Source organism: Bufo bufo, chromosome 4 (genome assembly GCF_905171765.1).
Source record: "Bufo bufo chromosome 4, aBufBuf1.1, whole genome shotgun sequence".
Classification (NCBI taxonomy): domain Eukaryota; kingdom Metazoa; phylum Chordata; class Amphibia; order Anura; family Bufonidae; genus Bufo; species Bufo bufo.
This window is the reverse complement of record NC_053392.1, coordinates 251,175,466-251,200,227: the sequence shown is the minus strand read 5'-3', so window position 1 is coordinate 251,200,227 and position 24,762 is coordinate 251,175,466. Positions and strand designations below refer to the sequence as shown.

At 43.7% G+C, this 24,762-nt stretch overlaps 1 protein-coding gene across 4 annotated transcripts in view; it reads left to right on the top strand.

Moving 5' to 3' along the window:
• The window catches only part of ABCC5 (ATP binding cassette subfamily C member 5), a 128,228-nt gene that overhangs the window by 9,375 nt on the left and 94,091 nt on the right, over positions 1–24,762 (top strand). For 3 of the 4 annotated variants that reach the window (XM_040428481.1, XM_040428482.1, XM_040428483.1), the window contains 4 exons: positions 14,499–14,659; positions 14,744–14,899; positions 16,893–17,040; positions 20,613–20,846. In XM_040428481.1, the coding sequence (XP_040284415.1) occupies positions 14,499–14,659; positions 14,744–14,899; positions 16,893–17,040; positions 20,613–20,846 (699 nt within the window). Of the gene's footprint in view, positions 1–14,498; positions 14,660–14,743; positions 14,900–16,892; positions 17,041–18,702; positions 19,665–20,612; positions 20,847–24,762 lie in introns of those variants that run through there. The other variant, XM_040428484.1, reaches the window with a different exon arrangement.

The following is a 24,762-nucleotide window of genomic DNA, read 5'->3' as shown; positions in this document are numbered from 1 at the left end:
ATTGTGTGTCAGAACGTTTGTCTCAGTTTTGTCAGACGGACACCAAAACGCTGCAAGCAGAGTCTTGGTGTTCGCCTCCAAAGCAGAATGGAGACGGAACGGAGGCAAACTGATGCATTCTGAGCGGATCCTTTTCCATTCAGAATGCATTAGGGCAAAACTGATCTGTTTTGGACCGCTTGTGAGAGCCCTGAACGGATCTCGCAAACCGAAAGCTAAAGCGCGAGCGTGAAAGTAGCCTAAAAAGATTAGAGCCATTAAATAAACTAAACAATCTACTATAAGCTGTTATATATTAGTGTTATATTAAAAATAGAAAAGGTGACAGACGCTCTTTTCATGCCTTTTTGAATGCATGGAGAGTTCATCGTGCAGATCTGTGATCTCTGACGCCTCCCGTCCTCACTGGTTGTCATTGTGGCCAGTTTTGATCAGCTACCATGTCAGAACTCCCTGCACTATGGTCATCGTCTCTGTTGGATTCAAAGGGTGCAGCACCATACTCGTGTCCGGCCGGAAACGCTGTGCATGAATTGTAATTGTCGGTACGGCTTGACCTTGCATATGATACAGGTTTGTTGGTAACATTTAGTTGTCGCCTTCAGTTTTTCTGCGCCGCTGAATTGTGGTGGTGGGGCAGTTACTTCTCACCTACATTTGCTCATACTTTGTGGCTTTGCACATTTGCAATTCCCCAAAGTGACAACACAAGACTGTCGTGTCTAATTTTCCCATTTTGAGATCTCTACCACTTTTTCTAGCCTGCTGCTAACCACTCGCATCTTTTGCCTTTTCGTGTCCCCTGGTTTTGTTGTGATCATCAGTGTAATTAGTCTGTGCTATCCTTGTAGAGTACATAATTCTCCAGAAATCCCCCCCCCCCCCCCCCCCCCCCCTTTTCTTCTCAGCTGTGTGTAGGGGTCTGCTTATGTCAGGGGCCTTCCCAACAGGGCTTTATACAAAACAGTAAATTGTATAACCGGCATTGCATAGTCACACATTATACATATTATAATATGCACAAATTATATAGTTATATATTTTTTATTTTCCTACCATTTTTACTTATTGACACTACTTTAACATCTGTGGCATAATTTCTGTTCTGGTATAGGAACAGAAAAAAATAAATTAAATAATGGGTGCCGGTGTTCTATAAAATTTCCCTACCCTCATCACTTCCGGCCGCACCGGACATGACGTTACCAGCTTTAGAAGGAGGTGTGCCGCGCCGCGCAGGCGCACAATGACTGGGTAGGGGCATTTCATAGCAGAGTTGTTGAGAAGCAAAGCAATTATGGTCCAGTGCGCACGTGCGGCGGACACGGAGATCTCTCATACTGAACATCCATCTGATCATCGCCTGATGATCGGATGGATGTTCGGTATAAGAGATCTCTGTGTCCGCCGCGCGTACACTAGCCCATAATTTTTCCCTACCCTGTAACGCTGCTGAGGCTCTTGGTGCATGCGCAGTGTCGGCCGCTGTTCTGCTGTGAAATTTCCCTACCCCGTCGTTGTGCGCCTGCGCGGCACACCAAGTTTGTCAGGTTTCTGTTATGGTTTGTCATTCTGCTAGACAAAATGTCTCTACATACAGCAGTTTTTTTTTTGTTTTTTTTTGTGTGTGTGGTCATGTCGCGGTCATGCAGCTGTTAGGAAACTCTTCCGCATGTAAAACCATACTTTTAGGATGCGTCTTTTGCCTACGATCGTTTATGGATTGTTTTTTGACCTGTTGTGCTTTAGCATTCTGATTTACTTCAAATAATGATGTATCTGATAAAATATATCGCAAACTGTTGGCCAACTGTATACTCGTGGTCAGATGCCACAACCGGGAGAATATGTTTTTCCATGTTGTCAGCCGCACTTACAAGTGCAATCATCATAACTTGGAATGTGCCAGCTCTAAGAAACCTATTTCCCTATTGACTTCTATTGGGAAATGACATGCTGCGTTTCTTAACCGCATGTATCACGACCGTGCCGTGTGGTCATACCCTAACATAACCTTAGCTACAGATGCAAACCTAGCCATTGTGTTCTTGATAGACATTTCTCTGCTCCTGCCCCATATGGTTATCATCCGGATGCATAGAATTACTTTGTACTTTTCCATTAAGGCGAGTTGACATCACCGTTTAGCTTTCATTTTTTCTGATCCATCAGAAGAGCAGAAATAAAACAAAAAAAAGTATCCTGTATTTCGATCATCAGTTATGATCAGTTTGTATCGCTTCCGTTAGGCTGGGTTCACACCTGATCAACTGGATCGACACCACCAGTGCATACACGGGTGTACCTCCTATATATAAATCAACAGAAAGAAAGCTGGTACCACAAAAAAAAAAAATTATCAAAGTTTATTAATATAATTTAAAAGACATATATGACATAAATACACATGTACAGACATGTGGACACCAATAAAGTGCCAATGCCGATGGCTCATACAATCTCATAGAATCACAATTAACATACAGGTGAATATCTAGAGCACAGCACTGTGGATATAAGGGAGTGAAGTATCTATCATGAAGTCCCCAGTATATACAACAAGTGTGGCGGGCAACAAAGACTAGCAAAGTCCACCTATCAGTAATCAGTGGTACCAACGTTCCCAAACATGAAATGATAAGGCGTACTGGACTGTCTGGATCTATCTTACCCTGATACGCTGTGTGAATGAACTGTCGCAGTGTGGCGTGTCCCTCACACCTGAGCGTATTCGATAAGCGCTTCTTACAGGCGGTTTTATCGGGCGTTTTTGAGGAGTATTTTGGGGCGTTTTTGTAGTACGCGCGTTTTGTGTGATTAACCACAGAGGCATCCAATGAAAAACTGCCACAATACGCGCGACAATACGCCCCAAAGGAGCTCCTGTACTTCTTGAGGCGTAGGGCGTTTTACAGCGCGTTCGTACGCGCTGTAAAACGCTCAGGTGAGAACCATGCCCATAGGGAAACATTGGTTTTTGCCTGTCGAGCGTTTTACAGCGCGTAGGAACGCGCTGTAAAATGCTCAGGTGTGAACCTAGCCTTAGAGATCAGTTATTTTTGACGAGATGCGGTACTTTCTTCTGTCAAAAATAAGTAATCTGTGATGGAAGTGACGCAAACTGATCATAACTGATGCTCAAAAAGACGGATCAATTTCTTTAGTGCAAACTGATGCTAACTGAGCATAAATGATGTATTTTTTTTTAATTTTTTTTACTTTTCTGTTTTTCTGATGGATCAGAAGAACCGAAAGCTAAAACGGTGACCTGAACTCGCCTTATAAGAACAAAGCATCAGTTCTAAATGTTCATCGTGAAAGTAGTGTGACCGGATAGGGTTAATAGCACAGTACTGAGTGTACTATTTGCATTATGTCAGCTTTTTGTGGTGAGTCAGCATTGCGTGAGGCTCTTACCCACTTCCTTCGTTTTGCAATGTGTTCCAGGCTGATGCTGCACTCGGTCCCAGACATTGTTCTCCCCCCTGCATGTGATTCATGTGACTGCTCCGCTGCACATTGGCTGTCTGCATCGCCTTCACATCCGCTATCTGCTCTCACAGGTCTCGCTTCCCTATGACAACAGCTTTCTCATTGGCTCGGTGCCTTTAAGTCCTGTCTGCCAGCACACCAGGAGAGAAATGCTTGTTGCTTAGCTTTGCATTCTGTTACTTCCTCACTGAGAGTGTGCGTTCAGCAGATATGATCTGCCTGGGTGATATGGAAAAATAAGTTCTGCTTCTGAATATTGCTTTTTATTTTATTAGGGTTACTTTTTAGGACTTCCTTTATGGAAACCAGTGTTAAAGGGAACCCGTCACCGGGATTTTGTGTATAGAGCTGAGGACATGGGTTGCTATATGGCCGCTAGCACATCCGTAATACCCAGTCCCCATAGCTCTGTGTGCTTTAATTGTGTAAAAAAAACGATTTGATACATATGCAAATTACCCTAAGATGTGTCCTGTACGTGAGATGAGTCAGGGACAGGACTCATCTCAGGTTAATTTGCATATGTATGCCATTGTTTTTTTACACAATAAAAGCACACAGAGCTATGGGGACTGGGTATTGCGGATGTGCTACGAGCCATCTAGCAACCCATGTCCTCAGCTCTATACACAAAATCCCGGTGACAGGTTCCCTTTAAGTATACATGCAGACATCTAGCTCCTGGCCTTCATATATTTAGAGGATGCCAATAAACTCTCAACAGTAATTGATAAAACACTGCAAAAAGTAACTCGCAATCAAGATAAGTCCATCATATTGGTTGTAGCAATTTCTTTACTAGATAGTTACACTACTCACAAAAAGTTAGGGATATTTGGCTTTCGGGTGAAATATATGGAAAACGTAAAAAGTTCACACTACAGATATGTTACTATATTATGAAAGTAGAGCATTTAAATAGAAGCGTGCAGTGGTGATTTCCTCAGCTCAAACAATTTATTGAAACAAAAGCCAACCACAGTGGTGGGTATACCACAAAAAATGTCAGTCTCTATAACATGTGGCCTTGAGCATCCATTATAGCAGGCCAGTGTTGTTCATGCAGAGTCACCATGACTGGATTAATGATGGTATTAAAGTAGCATGGGCTTGTCACTGGACCATTCACAAAGTGTAGGGCAGTTCTGTATTGACTGGACTCTAGTCAATACAGAACTGCCCTACACTTTGTGAATGGTACAGTGACAAGCCCATGCTACTTTAATAACATAATTAATCCAGTTTCGAGCTTGTATGCGCTTCCTCTGGCCTCAGTGTGGGTAGGTGTCTAGTCACTAGACACACCTACCCACACTGAGGCCAGAGGAAGCGCATACAAGGGCAAAACGTCCGTTGCCGGTTTTTTACATGTGCATTTTATGTTGTCTGTCTGTCCCGCTGACTCATTTTTTAAACAGTGAAAGAATAAAGAAAGTTTTTTACATCCGAAGGTGAGTGCCGCAATTCCCTTTTTCTTGTGCACTGGACACCTACCCACACTGTAACAGCACTACCAAAGGCTCGTCTGGTGACAACAGTGGCTGATGCATAGCGCTCTCCTTGACGTCTCCAACATCGTTGGCGGCCATCATTTCTGATCAGCAAGAATTAACTTTCTTCAGTGAACAGTAGTAAGGCCCACTGGTCCCTTGTCCTGTGTAGATGTTTCCTGGGCCATGCAAGACCATGACACCTGTGCCTGGTGGTGTGGTCAGGTACCCTTGCAGGTCATCTAGTACGCAGACCAGAGGTCGCAATAACGCCTGTACAAGCGTCATAGATGCCTGTTCAGGCCATTTTACTCCCTGGAAAAAGTCTAAGGAGTACCGATACGCCTTAGACTTTTCCCTGCTATTCATCAGCGCTGTGAACGGCACAGGCAGCGCAGCGATGCTGCCTGAAACAACCAATAACAAGGCTCCTTACAGTAAGGAGCTTTGTGATTGGTCAGTTTGAGCGGCTGCCGGAGCTTATGGCGCAGTGAGGAAAAGTGGCCGAGCGTTTCAGACTCCTGCTTATAGAAGTCAGCGGGGGTCCCAGCGCTGGACACACCAACAAGAGACCTCCATACAACCTCCATAACTGACAGACCTCTACCTATGTCACTTGTCAGCTTTCTTATGAATCCATCAAGGATTTATTGCAGCATGTTCCATCAGACGCTGAACTAGACATATTGTTTGCTATAAGGATTTTTTCTGTAATGCAGAGCCGCATGGCGGCACATGGTGCTACAAGGACTGCATGTGGCCATTTACAGCCTCCAGGACATACAGTCCCTCTGCCAAGTGCATGAAGTCTTCGATATAAAATTGTATAATCCAATAACCACAGCGGTGGTGGCAATTTTGTGGCATGAGATAGGGCAACAGGGTCATGGAAGACTAACTCCCCTTTATAGCAAGATCAAGCATAACAAAATGACAGCCTCTAGATCAGGGATAAGCAACCTCCGGAACTCCAGCTGTTCTGAAACTACAACTCCCAGTATCCTCCTTTCACTTCTTTGGGAGTTGCAAGAACAGCTGAGCAAGTGTGCATGCTGGGTGTTGTAGTTTCACAGAAGCGGTGGAGTGCCAAAGGTTGCTGCACCCTAGATCAGTGGTTATCACTGTGTGATGACATCATCCATATCCACAACATGTGGCGGTGCAAGGTATGTGCCCGGGTCTTTCGCTTGTGCCCTTGGCACCAGCATGCACCACCATCCATTGTACCTGTGTCCTGCTCTGCCAGTGCCTCAGGTCTCTTCAGAGTCTACCAACAGCCCCGGTGGCACCGACATACCCACTTGAGAGCTCATCTACAAGGACGTAACTTTGGTGGGCAGCAATGGACACGTGATGGATGGCATACCCCAGTGACCAGCGGCACAGAAACGGCAGCAAAAATAAAGCGATTGTCCCAAGATCAACACTTATTTACCTATCCATACTTGACCCAGAGAACACTAAACCATGGTAACCAAGGTGGGACCCCCAGCGATCATGTACTTGAAGAGGACATGTCTGTTTTAGTAACTACTTGCATTTCCCATGCAATAACACTTCTGGGGAGTCAATTCTTGTGACTCTCTATATTGTACCATTCCTCTATTATTCCCACTAGAACTTATTAACGAATTGCTAGTAGTCTGCAATAAGGGTCCAGCTGGATGTTACCTGTTGACAGCACTGATTGAATAATGCCAGGCTGTGCAGGGACACCCCCATCTGGACCTTCACTGAAAACTGCCAGCAAGTCTTTCATAACTAATAACACAGGAATTGTGCAACATAAGGTCATAGGAATAGATGCTCCAGGATTGTTATTACATGGGGCGGTGCAAGTAGTTTACCGACAGGTGAGAAATATCGATCTTAGGACAAACCCTTTAAACCTCATAAAATCACTGCAACAGTGACCTCAGTGGTGCCGACCCCTCAGCGCAACAGTGACCTCAGTGGTGCCGACCCCCTCAGCGCAACAGTGACCTCAGTGGTGCCGACCCCCTCAGCGCAACAGTGACCTCAGTGGTGCCGACCCCTCAGCGCAACAGTGACCTCAGCTAAATTTTAAATTGTCTAAATTTGCTATTTATGCATGGAAGACAGTTCCCGAATACTGGTAATGGTTTCCCTGCATAAATAGCAACCCCTTAATGTTATGTAGGCCTTCGTATTAGCTATTTGAATTACTGTAACTTTCGTACTCCTCATCGGCTAAAAATACTCCTCAAAAATGGTAAGAGGAGTATTTTTACTCTTCCAGAAGAAAATGTAGCGCGACCTCTGACGCAGACCACGCTGATGTAAACGGTTTTAAATGGTCTGACGTGACACTTGGGTGCCTCCCAATCCCCCTTAAATGTGCCTGGAGTTTTTATCCGGTTTCGCAGGCATTGTTTACAATGAAGCGGGCATCAGTGTGGGATATGGCTAAAGGACGTCCACTTCTATTCTGTGACTCTTCCAGTCTCCCTGTTGGAACCTGCTGATGACTCAGTGGCCACTGAGAGTTATTAGCAGGTTCCAACAGGGAGACTGGAAGAGTCACAGAATAGAAGTGGACGTCCTTTGGCCATATCCCACACTGATGCCCGCTTCATTGTAAACAATGCCTGCGAAACCGGATAAAAACTCCAGACATCTGAGAACATCCTGTTTAAGGGCCTCGCAATGGCGAGGTACTGTTTATAAATTGTTAGGTGTAGTCTTGGTCTCGTCAAAATGTGAACAGTATAAGGAGGAGGAATGTTTGAATACCAATTCTAATTGAACCAGGGAATTTATTGGGCGATTAATGGATCAAACACCTGTTGTGACGTTAAAGGGGTATTCCCATCACAGATAATGGCGCTGGCTCAGCTATTTCCATCTTCCCCATAGCAATGAATGGGAGGAGGGGCTGCGCGTGCGCTCCCATTCACTTTTATGGGAGCAGTGCTTCGTGGTGGACGGACCCCGGGAAATCCGGGGTCCTCCAGCCACAGCTCTCCCAGCTCCGTTCTCCTTGTAGGTGTGGGTCCCAGAGGTGGGATCCGCACCTTTCAGACAATGAGGTCATATCCTAATGATATGCCCCCATTGTCTGTGATGGGAATACCCCTTTAAGCTCCTATTTAGAAAACAGCAAGTTGTGCAAAAAGTGCTGGACATGTGCATTCAAAAGTTTAGAGAAGGTCACATGTAAAAGAGTGCATTTTAGGTTCATCTTGAAATTTCACCCACAAGCCAAATATCCCTAACTTTGGAGTAGTGTAGCACTGCCACATAATGTAAGAATGCTGCACTCTGACAAAAAAAAAATTGTTGGGGATATAAAGCAAATGCTTTATATAAAAGAAAGGATCAAAGGAAACCTTTCAAAGAGAATTGATCCTAGAGGTGGACATATAAAACACCTCAAAAAGAGATCGTCGTTAATTTAATTATATTGTGCAATCAGTTAAACATGGTACAAGCGTCTATGCAAAAATATAAATGATTTATCATACAATAGCTTAAAATACAATCAAAGCTTAAAGAGGACCTTTCACCTGGATATCTATAATCTAATTATACTTGTGATGTCGTGGCAATTTTTTATAATTTTTTTTTCTAAAGAACCCCCCCCGTTCGTCTGCTGTGGTCTCTGTATCTTTTGGCACCTCATATGCTAATAAGGCGATTTGGTTATACTAGGCGTGGACTTGAAATTCTCCTGGGCTGCGAGCGCATCCAATCAGGGCGCCCTGCTCTTAGCCAGGGAGAAGGAGCTCAAGTTCCCGCGAGAACTTGAGCTCCTTCTTCCTGGCTAAGAACGGGGCGCTCTGATTGGATGCGCTCGAAGCCGGGAAGAGGATATCCGCGCCCTGGAGAATTAAAAGTCCACGCCAAGTATAACTAAGTTGTCTCATTAGCATATGAGGCGCCAAAAGATAAAGGGACCACAGCGGACGAACGGGGGGTTCTTGAGAAAAAAAATTGCCAAGACATCACTGGGGGATGCACTATAAGGGTCCAGTCACACGTCCTCAAATGGGTCCGCATCCGTTCAGCAATATCGGGAACGGTTGCGGACCCATTCATTCTCAATGGGGCAGAAATTGATGCGGAGAGCACACTATGTGCTCTCTGCATCCGCAATTCCGGAGCGCGGCCCTGAACTTCCGGGACGTGGTTCCGCCCAAAAAATAGAACATGTCCTATTCTTGTCCTCAATTGCGACAAGAATAGGCAGTTCTATGGGGGGTGCCGGCCAAGTGTATTGCGGATCCGCAGAAGAGTGTTACCGAAGATATTTTTGTAGAGGTACTTGGTGGCTGATCTGACATTATGGAAAAACACCCATGGAGATGGGGGAAAAAGTGACTAGACGTAGTTTTCACAAGAAAAATGTGGTGGATGGCCACCCTATTGAACTGGGCCAAGACATAATATGGCCCTGCTTCATATGGACAAAACTCATATTTTACTAATTTTCTTTGTGATACCATGTAGATTGTAAGTCCTCCCAGGCAGGGCCCTCTCTCCTTCTGTACCAGTCTGTAACTCGTCTTGTTCATGCTTGGTGCAATTGTCTGTATTACTTATGTATACCCCTGTACCCATATGTACAGCGCCATGGAATGAATGGTGAAATAATGATGATAATATCTTGCATCTGTTGAGTTCGGAAATGTCTACTGCATTAGTACTTCAGGGCAGTGCGTTAATTCTGAATGTTCAGGATACGGAAGCATTCTTGTCTATTTATACATTGCTCAGATTAAGGTTGCGTTTGTCAGTAATTCTCCTTGCATTTGGCAACATAATGGAAGAATAATCTGTGCAGGGTTTTATTATAATGAGCGCCATTAAAGAGCACTTAGAGGATGTAGAAGGTAGTTATGACTTCTACATAAATTTGGGAAGCTTACGTACATTGTAAAAGATCTTCAGTTAAACCGCATGAATTGAAATAAATGATATTACAAATTGAGGTAATCTCAAAAAATTTAATTTATGGCTTGCTCATTTTAATATGGTTTCTTGTGCAAGTCTGGATGTAGAGCGTGTGTTGGTGTCTCTTCCCCCTGTGATCTCCAGTGTCACTAACACACCACTTGATGAATGTGGTTAGGGATAAAAACCCAGCCAGATTTGCTAATGTTTTTATGCCAGATAACTGGTATAAATACATGGATAAATCTTCTTACCGGTCAACTTTTACCTTGTAGCTCCTGTACTGGAAATCATGTGTGGGAGCTACACATCTCCATCCAATATGCAGGTGGTAGCTGCAGCACTGCTCCCATTCATTTTAGTGGGTGCAGCGTTGCAGTTACCAGCTCCGTCCACCACACAGTGGAGCTGTGTAGTTCAGGCTTCAGAGTTACAAGGTACCGGCTGATTGGCAGGGGTGCATAGCGTTGGGCTACTGCCGATTTTTTAATACTGATGGCCTATCCTGAGTAGGGTTGCACTGGGAATTGGTGCCCAATCGATACTTTTGTACCGGTATTGATTTGATACCGGGATTTGCCTTTTACCGATACTAGACTGCGCATCCTACTATCGCAGAACGAGTAGCGCGCACCATGTTCCCTCAGCAGAACATTCTGGTGGACCTTATCGAGATGTGAGTCCCTGCAAATCCTCCAATCACTATTGTGCGGGTGCAAATGTAGGCGGGTCCTGGGCGTCTCCTCTGCTCTTCCACAGGCAGATTACTGTGCCCAGGATCCAGGGGAAGCAGTGGCTGGTTATGCTGATGAGCTTGACTATTTTTGATTATGGTCTAAGGGTCCATTCACCTGGCCAGCACCCCCATAGAACTGCCTATTCTTGTCCGCAATTGCGGACAAGAATAGGACATTTTCTATTTTTTTTCCATAGCCGCGGACTAGAAGATCGGGGGCGCGCTCCGAAAATGCAGATGTGGACAGCACACTGTGTGCTGTCTGCATCCATTCCTGCCCCATAGAGAATGAATAGGTCTACGGACGTGTGAATGGACCCTAAATGTAAGACCACCTAGGAAGCTGTCTTACATTTAGAAGTGTCAGAGGATATGCCCACTATAGGAGATATTAAAACCGGCGTCTAAATCGCTGTTTTAGGCTGGTAGATTTAGCTGCAGCCTGAGACAAGTACTGCTTTCCTATTTTATTTTATTTATTTTTGGATTCTAGCTTTAGTTCTCTGTACTGGTACCCACAAAAATCCATGACTAGCTAGAAGCTAATGAATATATTGGGAAAGAAACATATTTTCAACTAGTGCTAGTAATTATTTGACTTTAATGTATGAATAATTTTAAAGGTGTTATCCAACACCTATAATGCACTCCAAAATGCCTGGGCACTTCATACAGGTTATACTTAGCCCGCTCCCCGACACCCTCGTCGCTCCTGATTCCCCCCCCCCCCCCCCCCCCCCCACAGCCGCTGCTGCTGCATCAAAACATCTGGGAACATTGGGCAGCCAATAGCAGGCCGACAGGGACAAGCCCCCCTAGCATCACTGGGGGTTTTCCGAGACATAACTGATGACCTATCCGGATGGGTAATCAGTATCTGATTGTTGGGTTTGACAACCAGGACCCCCGCCGATCAGCTGTTGGAGTAGGTAGTGGTGCTTAGAGTAGCACCACCGCCTTCTTGCAGCTTTTTCTAGGCCAGTGACGATGCATTCATCAGTCTCATGGCCTAGGAGCAGCTCAGCCCCATAGAAATGAATGGGGCTAAGTGCAATACCAAGCTCAGCCGCTATAAAATGTCTGCACTGTGCTTGGGGAGCACGGAGAAGGCTGCGGCGCGAGCGCCAATGCATTCTCAAACAGCTGATCGACAGGGTCCTGGGTTTGGACCCCCGCCGATCAGATACTGATGACCAAGAGCCACAGAATTTCTGAAGCCAAAGGTACATCAATTGAGGTGTGCTTACACATTAGACAACCTAAGGCTCCATTCACATGTCCGCAAGTGTTGTCCGCACCTGTTCCGCAATTGTGCGGAACGCGTGCAGACCCATTCATTCTCTATGGGGATTGAATGGATGCGGAGAGCACACTATGCGCATTTCCGGAGCGGGGCCCCCGATCTTCCGGTCCGCAGCTCCTGAGAAAAACTAGAGCATGTCCTATTCTTGTCAATTGCGGACAAGAATAGGCATTTCTATGTGGGTGTCGGGCGGGTGTATTGCGGATCCTCAATGCACTATGGACATGTGAATGGAGCCTAATGTGTATTGGGAGACTTCTGAACCTCTCCCGATGACTGGTGTTGGTCGGCAAGGGATTGGGAATGTTGAAATCAAACCTGCTCTATAATTTATTCCCACAGGATAAAATATAATCTAACTAAAATTATGACCTGCAGAATGCGGAAAAAGATTATTTAACACTTGTGATTTATACACTTAAATTCTTGCTTTGAAGTAAAGGAGCCGGTCCTATCAGTGATTGACAGCTATCTCTATATACAAAGTCAAAGAAGGAAGGCTGTCAATCACTGATTTACACCACTTCCTTGACTTCAAAGCAAGAATTTAAATGTGTAAATCACAAGTTTTACTGAATTTCTTACCCCAAAAACGATATATCAGTCTGGTCTGCTCAGCTCCTCCTGCTCTATAACATGCCACCTGGAGATTGCACTGCATTTTCATGGTTAAAGGTTCTCTTTAAGGGGATATTCCAGTTATGTGAAGTTATCCCCTATCCACAGGATAGGGTTAAACTTGGGTCGGTGAGGATCCTACCACTGGGACCCCCACCGATTGAGAATGTGGAGCCCCCTGAAGCCAACTGGGGATGCATGCAGCCGCCCCATTCATTTCTATAAGAGTTCGGGAGATAGTCGAGTACAGCAAAAGCTTGTTCATCATGTGGTGATTTCTTTTTGCGCAGAATTTTTTTTTTTGCTGATAAGAGCAAGACTTCAGGTTCGGATACTCTATAAATGGGTTACCCGCATTGCCGCTGCTGCTTCTCCCTACACACGGATGAAAACATTCAGTGTTTTGGGGGCAGCCAATGGCGGACGGGGACGAGCCACCCTAGCGTCACCCGCGATGCTAGGGAGGCTCGTTCCTGTCCCCACCTACGGGGACCAGGAGCGGAGTGGGGTAAGTATATTACTGGTGAGGGGCCCGGCACATGTGGGGGTTTCTTGAAATTGGATAACCCTTTTAAAGAGAGACTCTTAACTGCAGCTACACTTCAAAGGAATATTTATAATATGATTTGATTAAATATAATAAGTAGTATATACATATAGCGATATAATGTCCTTCTTTTGCACTTATCTATATACAAAGGATAAAGAACATAATACACAATTATATCAACACTTCAACTGGAGTCCTGACTACATCCAGAATGAAGGTTACATACATCACAGATTGAGCGACATCAGCTTGGAAGCCCTTTCGGTGAAAGCAGTCTTGATCGGGAAAACACCGATTGGGTCCTTACACAAGGCTTCTCCCCGTAGGATGAGCTTCGGACTTCTTTCCTGAAGGATTACAGCTTTAGGGCTCATGCACATGACCGAATGCCCTCTGAGACATGCGGGCCATATGTCCCGGAGCGGCATACATCGTGCACACAGCATCATAGGTTACTCATAATATCCTATGAGTGCGGGGTGGCCCGATGCGCACAGCATCATAGTAACCTATGATGCTGTGCGCACGATGTATGCCGCTTTGGAACATATGGACCGTATGTCTCGGAGGGCATACGGTCGTGTGCATGAGCCCTTATACAGATTAACCAAAAAGCTCAATTCCCTAGTGGAACGTAGCCAGCGCATGCGCTCCATAACTGTCACTGTGTACGTGGTGTTCATCTGCTCTCACCCCAGACCTTGCAGCAGCCAGTTCCCAGGTCCGCAGCGAGTCAGAATCCCAAAACAACCTGTAGACAAAGCCTTACTCCTCCATTCACAGGTCTTGAAATGGAATTTTATTTTTTACCTGCATTGTGCAGGTGCCATCTCATGTTCATTAGCTATCAAATGTTAATGAAACTGTGCTGTGCTCTCCTGACAGCTGCATATCAGGGCTATGGGACGTCAGTAAAGGATTGATGTTCACCAGTGAAATTTGTGTCTTGCTGGTCCCTATAGCAAGTTTTGTATACACTTCAGGTAAGGGGTTGTTTGACTGGTTAAATTTAAAACAAAAGCTTACTGGCTGGACAGACATGTCTGTAACTACCGAAATCCTCCATGTGATAACAATTATGGAGCATCTATTCTTATCGCTCCATGTTGTGCCATTCCTGTGTTATTTCTACTAGAATTGTGAATGAATTGTCAGCTGCTTGCAGTAAAGGTACAGATGGGTGTTACCAGTTGGGGGTGTGTCCCTGCACAGTCTGACAACAGCAGCACTGATTGGACAGAGTCGGACACACCTGCTACTGGTAACATGCGCACACTGACTTTATACCTAGCTGTTAATATAAAGATTGATTAGTAAAATTGTATTCCTAATACACATAATATATATATATATATATATATATCACATTTTATTAATTTTTTTTTAACCTCAAAGGATGTGGGCGTCCTGGATGCCTTGGAGACCGCTGCACGAGCCGAGGGTCTTGGATTGGATGTTTCCATGCACTCACACTTGCAGTTCTTGGGTGACCACCACCACAGTAGCAAATACCACTATGGTCTACACTTGCTGAAACCTTTTCGAATTACCTCCAAGTAAGTTGTCTTTTGACCTCTTCACACTTGTTAGAACTTGTGGTTTTGTTTGCAAAAATTGTTCTTTCTGTTTTGTCCTTACAGACACCAGCACCCTGTGGATAATGCTGGACTTTTTTCCTTCATGACTTTCTCTTGGCTTACTCCTTTGGCACATAAAGCATACAAGAAGGGAGAATTGTTTTTTGAAGATATCTGGCCATTGTCCCGCCATGAGTCTTCTGATGTCAATTGTAGACGGTACGTTGTTTATGCTAATACCAATTTACTATGCACATTATTTGTGAAATGTGTTGTATACCTATATGCAAAATAACACTACCGAGATTGGCGATATTGAGTATAATACGGTTAACTGTCTGAATATTGCTAAAACATACTTTTATTAAATAACTATTAAAACAAGGTGATAGTTCACAAACATGTACTTTTCAGGCTAGGGCATCAGATATACAGGGGTGCATATTAAAACGTAATATCTTTTGCACCTCCACTCTTATCTGCCTCCCACTCTATTAGTACACGACAAGCAGAGTCACTATTCCATCACTCCAACTCCTTTCCTTTAATAATCTCTGTACTGCAGATTCACTTTGTATACCACTCCACCTACAGAGAAATATATAGGATCCCAATATGCGGTCTATATACACTCTATGGCTGTCTCAATGTAGTAAAGCCCTATGTACTGGCTTCATAGCAGCCATCACTGAAGTCTATATACCGTCTGTCAAGACACTTGGAACTCAGGTCGCCCGCAATATATACTGGGATCCCTCCCATGAAACATCTAATGCATTAACTGTTATAATATGGTGCCGTAGTTGTTGCTACTTAAGTTGCATCTAAAGCTCGACGCCTTTCCTGGCTGATAGGAGCGAAACAAAGATACAAACTACACAAACAAACATATAGAGTAGCTGCACGCCACTGATGCCGTACGTGCAGCTTGTAGCCTCCGGCTCTAGTGCAGCCGTAGCGTTTATTTGTTATGATGTTCACCGCATAGATTTTTTTAAAATATTTTATTCGTTTGGACTTTTCGGACGTGGCATAAAATTGGGAAAGGGGGCGATTTATACTTAATATTTATATTTAATTTTTTTTATAGAACTCTTTCTCCCCTTGTCTAATGTGTAGAACCCTTGTCCTATTCACCCTAGTAGAGCTCTATTAGGGTGAATAGGATCTCACACTCTCCCTGCTGCCCTGCATAGTGCACACAGCAGCAGGGAGCTTACCATGGCAGCCAGGGCTTCAGTAGCGTCCTGGCTGCCATGGTAACCAATCGGAGCCCCAGGATTACACTGCTGGAGCTCCGATCAGAAGCTGCCACTGCACCACCAATGAGGAGGAGGGGAGAGGGGACCCTGTGGATACTGGCACTAATGAATTTAATACTGGGGAGGGGGGGGAGAGAAGGGCACACTGTGCCACCAATATTTTTTATACTGGGGAGGGAGAAGTGTGCACTGCGCTACCAATGTTTTTAATACTGGAGAGGGCGCACTGCGCCATGTGCCACTAATGATTGTTAACCTTTAATACAGGAGGTGTGCTGGCAGAATCACATAGCCGGCACCCTGCCACTGACAAGGAGCTGCGATCAGCAGCAGTTAACCCCTCAGGTGTGGCACCTGAGGGGTTAACTGTGGCTCATTGCAGCGCCCTGTCATAGTGGCAGGGTGCTGGCTATGTGATTCTGCCGCCTCCTGTATTTGTAGAAGTAGTTAACTTTCATTGATGGCGCAGTGCGCCCGCCCCTCCTCCTCCCGTCTCTCCTCATTTGCACCGGCGGCACAGGGTGGAGGTAGAGACTGCTTCCTTCTCCCCGTGCTGCTGAGGGAACTTGGAGCGCGCTGACAGCAGCGCGCTCCAAGTTCTGTGATACTTGACAGCGCAGCCCAGTATAAAAAAAAATTGAAATCCCGGTATCGTATCGAAACCGGTACAAAAGTATCGATTTGGTTATCGAAATTTCGATACCTTAAACAACCCTAATTGCATGTTCTAATACCCCAGAGGGACTAAAAATAAAAAGAAGTAAAAATATAAAAAATGCAAAAAGGATTTAAAATTTTAATTGCCCCCTATCACCATTACAAATAAAAATAAACGTAATTGAAATTGCTGCATCCAAAAATACCAGGACTATTAAATATTAAAGAGTTTATTCTGTATGACGAACAGCATAGCAGACCACAAGGGAAATGTTTGTTCTTTTTCCATCCAGGCTGGAGAGACTGTGGTTCGATGAGGTGAAAGAGCGTGGAGGAGAGGAAGCCTCTCTCCGGCGTGTTGGGTGGAGATTCTGTCGCATGAGGCTGATCATCTCCATCATGTGCCTGATGCTCACTCAACTGGCTGGCTTCATTGGTCCAGTAAGTAGTTTCCACCCTGTTTCATGTGCCCAAAGGTAAATACTGTCTTTAGAGCTTTTTTTTTCTTGGTGCGCTCTTTGACCTACTACTGCCTTCTTTTAGTTTAGATCTGCAGAATTGACCCTGGTTCACCATTTTATTTTTTTGACGGAGTGTAGTATACAGTTGACTTTTGGCAAGTACAAGGCATTGCAGAACCAGTAACCCGGTAATGATATCTATACACTGCTGATTTAAACATTGGCTTATCCATATTGTTTTCATTTATATAAAGCAGCAGTGTTGGCTTTTTGTGCCACTAATGAGGTATTGTTTATCTTGCTTATAGCATAAGATAGACCAAATAAATCCTCAGTGAGGCCATATCCCCAACATTATTCCACAGTGGCTGTACATGCATGTATTCAGCAAACAATGGTACCCTATAATCTCCATTGCGACTTTTTACAAATTTTTATTAAGGTGTATAGCAATTTCACTGCTTTTAGTACTAATTTTCAGTGTGCTGTTTAAAGATGAAGGTGCAATATATGGGTAAGTACCTATGGGGCACTGTTAAAATGTCTGTAAATAGCTCTTCCTATACTGAATTGTAATAGCGACTGATTTTTTTATTTTTTTTCATGAGGATACAATTGTTTTGATAATGTTGAGTGTAAAGTTGTAGGCGTACTGTTACACGTAGAATGCTCCAAACCTAACAAAACAAGCTTCCTTAAGAAGAGCTTCTGTCATTGTTACACTACATAGGCGATGGGTGCTCCCAGAGGACTTGTACTAGTGGCTTCATTTTCAGGCCCATGCTAGATATTATCGGATCCTGTTAGTTCCACAGTCTTCAGTTCAAGTAATGAAAGAGCAGAGACAGCACTCCAATTGTGCAAGGTGCATATCGCTTTAATCCAGATATGACATTTTGTCTGACATGGCCTTCTTCAAGCCTGTTTTGACACCACACCTTGGCGTGCTGCTCATCCACCATACTGTTCCTAAGGACCTTAGTTCACGTCAGGAGGCTAAATGTATGGAGTTGAATCTTTTGAAGGGTTTAGTGGTGTTGGCATTTTATGGCAATGTCAGATGATATGCATGGTTCCTCTTAGGCGATCAGAAGAAACCTGTCTTTCTGTAGTAGGAAACAAACCATGGTAGAACCTGAGAACTGGTCAGTAGGAAGAAAGTGAGTGTCATTTAGTGACTAGCGCCCAATGCTCTTAGAGCTGCTATGTATGGACTCTTGATTTCTTAACAGTAAGTGTCCATTTTAAGCTGTTCAGGGAGATTTTATTTAGTTGTTTCTCTTTCTGTGGTGTAATATGGACTTCAAAGATTCTCTGCCTGTTTGGCTCACAACCTCCCATTCCAAGGTGATATATTCCTGTCCTTGCCTTGAAAAGTTGGTTTAAAGGCCATGTCATAGAAATATTTTTCACTGGAAGGTATTTAATGTTATGTATTTGCAAATGACTGTCCCCCAATTGGGAGCTAGAAGAATATTGGGGTGTACTATAAGAGTACAGTGGTTTGGTTTTACATGTTTTGTCTCTTTAATCCAGCCTCTCCTGTTTGCCATGTGAGACGCTGGACTAATGGTGGGGTGGGAGGGGGATCGTTACTAACGTAACCTCTGTAGTGGAACCAATGACAGAAGCTATTCTTTAGAATTTCCAGGGTGGCAGTTCTGCGGCCAGATTCAGCCAGGCAAGCTGGGCAGAAACACATGCAGTGCAAGTCTAAGGTAAGGTCTTATTTATTCCACGGGAATGCTTACCACCACAAGAAGCTTAAGCCTATGGTAACATTAATCTGCAGAGATTCTCCCATTAACTCTTAACAGTGCTTTCATTATTTGCCTCCCATTCTACATTTTATTTCTCTTTTTTAATTTTTTTATTTTCACTTGGTAAATTTATAATTGTGAATGCTGAGCGTTTCTTTTATTAGCCTTTTTGTCATTGGATACGGAACATACTGCTTTTTCTTGAGTCTCTGCCTGGCGTCCGGAGGTTCACACACTTCCTACAGTGGCTCTGCAGGGCTCAGTAGAAGCAGGTCTTCAGTTATCTTGCTGTATCTGTGCTTTTTTTTTTTTTTTTCCTTCTTCTTATATGTATCCAGTGTTTTTAAATTAGATTGCTTCATCCTCCAGTGCCAAAATTTTATACAAGCAGGTACCCCCAGTGTTCCTTTTCCAAACAAGCAACCTAATGTGCAGTCTGTCCGCCTTTCCAAGTGCTGCCTTTCCCTTATACAATTATGAGCTGAAAGTTACCCCCAACAGGGCTGATTTGGGGAAACCACAAGGACATGGACTCATCGGACTCATCCTGTAATAACAGGAAAGGCAGGCTGGGTAATGCGTAACCTCCGGTTCCTTCATACCTACTAATGGCATACGCAGTCAAAGCTTCTGTGCCAGCCACATGCCAACTGGTTGATTGGCTCAGCTTGAAAAGACTGTGTTGTACAAGGACTAGAAGAGACTCGAAAGATTCCAGTCATCCGATAACCGTTTTGATCTTTTGATGAATCTTGTATATCTCGATTAAAATTTTTCTCATCTTGGCGTCAAATATTGGATACAGCGCAAGAAAATTATGAATAGTATTTTTTTTTTATTTTTTTTTATGCTTCTTTCCAGAACAAGTTGGAATGGATTGGTAGAATGTTTGAGATTTGTATATTACCCACTTGCTCTCTTGTTTTGTTTCTGAATTGTATGTGATTCTGTTATTACGGAAGTGCTTGTTGGAATCTGTTGGTGAAATACAACCCCCACTCCCTTAATAAAATTTTGTTTTTTTCCTAAGTTCATAGTTTTTTTATCCACTGTTGGCAAAATAGCTTTGAAGTAGTGTAAATTGGTGATTTATTTAGAGATAACGAAACTGTCAAATAGGAAAGATCATTATAAAAGAGCCGGCTGAAATGTGAACCAGCGTTCAGACCTTTTGGTATAGTGGAAGACTGGGTTGCCTGGGTAAGCGTAAAGTGTCCAGAGTATACAACTGACTTGTATTGTTTTAACATGCTTTTTTTTTTTCTTTTTTTTTTTCTCTATGATAATAAACTGCTGATATTTATTTTCAGGAATTTATTGCCAAAATGTCCTTCTCTTCCCCGTACAACTGTAGGTACAACTGTTCCTTTTTATCCAATGCGCACGTTGAAAACAAAGTATTTGCATTAAGATTATTATATTATTATTATTTTTTTTTTTTTCTATTTTCCTTTGTTTTTTTTCAATGCCTCTGTTTTCTTTTAAACCAGTTTTATATTGGTATTGTACTACTCATGAAGTAAGTTTTATGTTAAGTTAGAATGCTGAGTCCTGTCACAATTCTGCCATTGCTTCTTTGAAGGTGTATGTGTAACCAAATAGCATTTTATCTGTTTTTCTATACTTGCTCTTCACAGTCTCCAAGCGTTACACACTTGCCTCCAACGGTATTGTCTTTCTGTTAGGTCTTTGGAAAATCACTGGCAGTATTCTAACTTGGCATAAAGCGTGGTAAATATTGTTGTAAAAAGCTTGCTAGGCGCCTCATGCCCCTTTGCCTCTCTCCCCGTAGGCGTTCGTAGTGAAAAGCCTCTTGGAGTATACCCAGCAAAGTGATACGGACCTCTCATACAGCTTGTTGTTAGTGTTTGGGCTACTCATGACTGAGATTGTCAGATCTTGGTCCCTGGCACTCACTTGGGGTTTGAATTATCGAACTGGTTCCCGTCTGCGAGGAGCGATACTTACCATGGCGTTTAAGAAGATTCTTAAGCTAAAGAACATAAAGGAGAAATCGCTGGGAGAGGTGTGTAATATATATATTTTTCTTGAATATACTACTGGCTAATTATTAAGTTTCCCTAATGTGGTAAAGTTTTGCTTTTCTCTTCTGGAGTCTGTTACTATGCTACTTAGGGCTGTATTACACCAACAGATAATCTGACCAATAACTGTCCAATCGGACCAATAGTTGGTGTGTATAACAAAAGATCTGCGTGTGTAATTGGCCGCCTGATCAATGATTGGTCAGATAATCTGTTGGTATAATGTAGCCCTTACTTACTACTTGTGATTAGGTTAGTTGTTTACCCTTTGTTTCTATAATAAAGCAGTTGAAATTTGCATGCAAAATGTATTATCCTCTGTTCAGGGATGCCAACTATAGCTGCTTTTGGCGATGGGGGTGGTTAAGTTAAAATAACAATTACTTTGCTTGGGTATGGGTAGCATACATTGTGTATGTCTGCCTTTTTATTATTTTAAGTATATTTACAGTATATACATTTGTTGAGTAGTCCTTTTCTAATCATAATATTTCTATTTCATCCACCATGACTTCAACGGATGCGATTGACCCCTTGACCTCTGTAGGGGCAGGAAATACACAGAGTTTAAAAGCCCTCACCCCTCAGTGTTTTCCTGTCCCTACGGGGCACTACACAGAGAGGACTCCTTAATTTTTTTTTTTTAAGCTACAGCTTATTTTTATTTAGTTTTATTATGTAAAAAGATTGGCTTACCAATCTTCTCCTCAGCCCATGCCAAAGCTGCCCACAGCACTGTATGGTCTCCCTTCCCTTGCTGTGAAAGCAGACCTGCCGGAGAAGGGGAGCGTGTCATCACGCAGGCGCAGGGATGACGTCAGAGGCCGCAGAACATGAAAACAGCGTGGCAATCTCCAGACAGTGTCTCCCCTGACTCCAGTAACAATGTCAGCTCCTGATGCTCCTGGGACCCACATGGACTGCGCAGACCCACCTTTGGCTACTCCATCCGCGAGTTTCCCTATAGGGAACCTGCATTATTATTTTTCCTTGAGTCAATTGGTATTTATGCGCTGAATATGGGTTGCTCTTCTTTTACAGGGGTGTTGGGGTACTTTCATACTAGCGTTTTTTTCAGTTTTATCCTAATGCATTCTGAATGGAGAGCATTCTGTTCAGGATGCATTAGTTCATCCCTCTTACGTTTTTTGGACGGAGAAAATATCTCATCATGCTGCAGTTTTATCTCTGGCCAAAAATACTGAACATATGCCGGATCCGGCATTAATTTACATTGAAGGATTCGGCATTAAGTGTTCCGGCAAAACGGATCCGGTTTTCCGGTCTGCACATGCGTAAACCTTTTAAAAATGCGAAGAAAATTTATACTGGATCCGTTTATGCGGATGATACCGGAGAGACGGATCCGGTATTTCAATGCATTTGCCAGACTAATCCGGATCCGTCTGACAAATGCCATCAGTTTGCGTCCGCATTGACGGATCCGGCAGGCAGTGCCCGCGCCGGAACTGCCTGCCGGAATCCTCTTCCGCAAGTGTGAAAGTGCCCTTAAAGAAGCAAAAATTAAACCATAATATCACAAGTGTGTCACTTGTTAAAAAAAAAAATTACCTGAGGGATATAAAAAGAAACATTGCAAAGCTTGCATTGGTGACCTTCTGAAAGAAGAGCAACAGTCTATCCTTATGGAAGTAAAATCCATGATTCAGGATGAAATTAGATCCTCACTGGCTTCTTACTCCCCTTTCAAAACACACCTCCACTAAGAAACCAAGATTATCCGTTCCATCCTCCTCTCATGTTGAGGACATGGACGAGGTGGCGTCTGTCTCTAGACAGGATCTTGAAGATGATCAATTGTCAGAAGGAGATATAGTGGAGGACGATAAGAAGAAATACTTTCCTCAGAAGAGATGGAGGAACTACTTAAGACAGTGGGAGAGACCATGGGGAGATCGGTACAGGATGAAGAGTTTGGGGGATTACGCACAAAAAAAAGCTACGGTCTTCCCCATTAATGACACTTTTAAAGAAATGGTCCTTGATGAATGGGCGGATCTAGAAAGGAAACTGGACGTCTCTAGAGAATTTAGGAAAAGGCTTCTCTTTGATCCTGCTGAAGCAAAAATATTTTATGAAACACCTAAAATAGACATTCAAGTGGCAAAAGTTGTAAAGAAAATTCCCTGCCATTTGAGGACGCATCCCAATTACATGACCCAATGGAACGGAAAGCGGTGTAGGAAGGTACAAGGAATAATCGTGGATGATAGGTACGTGTCACCGAGGTTCCTGGCCTCGGAGTAAAAGCAGTTTTTTGTGTGTCAGCAGCAGTTGCTGTTTGACACCTTGATACTTTGTATGGCTATAAATGATCTGGGACAGCTCTTACTGGGAGTAGTCAAAGTGCTGGGTGGGTGACTACTCCCCATGTACCAGGCTGGGTTTTGCCAGGCATAAAAACCAGCCAGCACTGCCAGGTGGAGAAGATTACCTCTGTCTTACAGTGGAGCTCAGGAGGTCTGTGTGCTGTGATCTGAGGGCTGTGTTGGGATCTGCGGCTTGAGCTGGGCTGGAGGGCTCAGACCCCTGTGAGGGCGAACAGGCCGCCTAACGCCTGCCTGTCGACTTGACAAGGCAGAACTTCCAACAGGGTGTGAATTAACACTCAGAGGAAAAGTTGACTGTTTTGTATAAGAACTTTTCATGTGTGTGAACGATCACCAAGCAACTTGCGTTTTTGTTTTGCTTTCACGTGTGAATAAACGCTGATGTTTTGAACCAAGAACTTGTACTTTGCCTCTGTGCTGCACCCCCTAATCCGAACTACCAGAGCGAATCCCCACATCTTCTAAGAAAATGTTGGGAAGCGTCCATGTTTGGGGTGAAAACAAATATTGCAGCCACATTTGTTGCTAGAGCCGTGTACTTCTGGCTTAATGAACTAGAAAACCATATAAGAACTAAAACCCCTAGAGAAGAAATCCTGCAGTCTATTCCTCTTCTGAAATCCACCACGGCGTCCCTGGCAGACGCTTCCGCAGAATCCGTTAGATTTGCAGCTAAAGATTTAAAAGGAAGGGGGTTCCTCCTCAACCCCCAAAATGAACAAAATGAAAAACGGTGATGCCAGAGTAGGCTGGAGGTTGAACTTTTTTTTTGACTCAGTGGGAATCCATAACCTCAAACCCTTGGGCTCTAGATATTGTAAAAGATGGATACAAAATAGTTTACTTCAAACCCCCCTGCCCCCCCAAGAAGGTTTCAAATCACTTCACACAGTACCACCACTCTTTCAAAGATATGGCAAGGGGTACAGGATTTGGGAATCTCCAGGCATAATAAAAAAGGTCCCAGAATCGGAGAAAAGACTAGGCTTTTCCTGGTACAAAAACCTGATGGCTCTTCTCGAACCATGATAAGCCTAAAAGACCTAAACAAATCTATAATGTACAAAAATTTCAAAATGGAATGAATCTCGTCCATTGTTCCCTTAATAAAAAAGCAGACCTACATGACGTCCGTGGATCTCAAGGACTCCTACCATGTACCTGTCCATCAGAATTCACAAAAATATATTCGGTTTGCACTAGAAGCAAAAAATAGAAAAATTCCAAGCTCAGGACAGCTGCTTGATCAGGAACGCTATGAGCATTCTAGGTCTCATGACCTCCTGCATGGTGCCAAGCTCACACCAGAACCATGCAAACCTGGATATTAAGCAGTTGGAACAAGGAACAGTCATCCTTGGAAAAGGTAATACAAATTCCACTCCTGATAAAATCGGATTTAAATTGGTGGAAGAAGGAAACAAACCTAGCCAGAGGAGTAATCTGGCAAAAAGAAATACAAATAGTAACAGATGCAAGCGCGATAGGATGGGGAGCAAAAGTGGCCTCCTCAAATTGGCAAGGAAAGTGGCCAGAAGAAATAAGG